This window comes from Olea europaea, unplaced genomic scaffold (assembly GCF_002742605.1).
Source record: "Olea europaea var. sylvestris unplaced genomic scaffold, O_europaea_v1 scaffold17542, whole genome shotgun sequence".
Taxonomy (NCBI): Eukaryota; Viridiplantae; Streptophyta; class Magnoliopsida; order Lamiales; family Oleaceae; genus Olea; species Olea europaea.
This window is the reverse complement of record NW_019235263.1, coordinates 424-2,251: the sequence shown is the minus strand read 5'-3', so window position 1 is coordinate 2,251 and position 1,828 is coordinate 424. Positions and strand designations below refer to the sequence as shown.

Below are 1,828 nucleotides of genomic sequence, written 5' to 3'. Positions count from 1 at the left end.
GTACAAAGATCTCACGTTGTTCAGAAATTGTGCCTCAAGTCTTCAGACCACACCATTATTTTTTTCACCACACCAACTAAAGAAAGAAAAATACTAATTGCATTTTTCTAGCCTATATTTCTCTTAAATATTCTCTCGTTTAACTATCAACAGAAGTCTAACTCTTTGTTTCTAGCTCTCTGCACCTCACTTGCACTCTCGCAATCTTTCATCCGCTATGCTACTCTATTCTTACACTAGTGCTTGGCTCCATCAATTGATTATAATATGTCAAAGGATGGATTCTGCGTCTAAAATTGGCCATTGCTTTTTCCAATGCCCACGCACTATTTACAGTAAATGCCTCGACAAAATTTGCACCTACCCAATCTTGTAAGAAAAGAAACCATTGGAAGACTTTTGCATGTGAACCCCATAATCATCATTAGGCTCCACTATTCAACATCAACCTAGTTCTGTTTCATTATAGTATTTTTGGTTTGCGACAGGTTTCTTCATAAAGCATTGCTTGCACCTGATGGTTGGGAGGAAGAAGGGAAAGTTTGTAGTATCACTGAGATTGAAGAGGCAAAGGCAGTTCTTAGGCTTGTTCCAATATGGACTACGTGTTTAGGATAAGCAATTGTATATTCACAATCCTCGACTTTATTCACCAAGCAAGGAGTTACAATGGATCGCCATGTCACGTCTAGCCTACAATTACCAGCTGCTTCCTTTCAATCTTTTGTCAGTGTCGGCGTTGTTGTCTTTATTCCAATCTATGACCGTATTGTGGTTCCAATTGCAAGATCCATAACTGGGAAACCTGCTGGCATAACAATGCTTCAACGAATTGGAACTGGAATAGTTTTATCTATTCTTTCCATGGTAATTGCAGCTTCAGTTGAGAGGAAACGTCTGAAAACTGCTGTTGAATATGGACTGGTGGATCTGCCAAAGGCAACAGTGCCAATGAGTGTGTGGTGGCTACTACCTCAGTACTTGCTTTATGGAATCGCAGATGTATTTACCTTGATCGGGCTCCAAGAATTCTTCTATGACCAGGTTCCTAAAGAACTGAAAAGTGTTGGTCTTGCTCTATACCTCAGTATATTTGGCATAGGAAGCTTCTTGAGCAGCCTTCTTATCTCTACGGTTGAGAAAGCCACCAGTGGCCCAGGTCGAGATGGTTGGTTTTCAGACAATCTTAATCGGGCTCATCTCGACTACTTCTATTGGCTACTTGCCGGTCTTAGTGCTTCTGCTTTCGCTGCCTACTTGTATTTTGCAAAATCTTATATCTACAATCGAAGAAAGAGCCTTTGAAGTTGCATGGTAACAGTACCTGGACAAATATGGCTAGTAGAAGAGCAGTATTTTGCAAGACAAATATGGCTAGTAGAAGAGCAGTATTTTGTAAGACAATGAACTAAAAATTTCTTGTTTGCTTATATATCTCAAGCAGTTGTTTTAAATAAATAAATGCAAACCTTGCACACTGATTATAAAGATTTGTTTCCCTTGCTTCTAGCACAAACTTTTGAGGTTATACATGTGAGGACATGTTGTCATTGATGAACTTAGTTTTCCACATGCCAAAGAATGAAATATTGTTATTTATTGAAAACATTACGCTCTTACTGAAAAACTAGGTTGGTAAGGGAAGGCCGTATTAAACTCATCCTCGATTAGACTTTACAAAAATGATGCCCTATTCACTGTAATATTAGAGAGGAATTTTCTTAAAGAGCATCTATTTTTGCTTATGTGACATAATTTTTAAGCAATCCACAATTGTATTGAAGATCGTCACGAAATTTTTAATGCATTTTAATTCATTGGACAATTA

The 1,828-nt window shown here is 38.0% G+C and overlaps 1 protein-coding gene across 1 annotated transcript; it reads left to right on the top strand.

Annotated features, from left to right (window-relative positions):
• The first annotated feature begins 18 nt into the window (after positions 1 to 18).
• Positions 19 to 1,568, top strand: LOC111378002 (protein NRT1/ PTR FAMILY 5.10-like). The gene has a single exon (XM_023001161.1). The coding sequence runs from the start codon at positions 670 to 672 to the stop codon at positions 1,303 to 1,305; it is 636 nt and encodes a 211-aa protein (XP_022856929.1). The 5' UTR covers positions 19 to 669; the 3' UTR covers positions 1,306 to 1,568.
• The last annotated feature ends 260 nt before the right edge of the window (positions 1,569 to 1,828 follow it).

Coding starts and splice junctions, on each gene's coding strand:
- LOC111378002 (XM_023001161.1), top strand. CDS start 670: ATGGATCGCCATGTCACGTCTAGCCTACAATTACCAGCTGCTTCCTTT.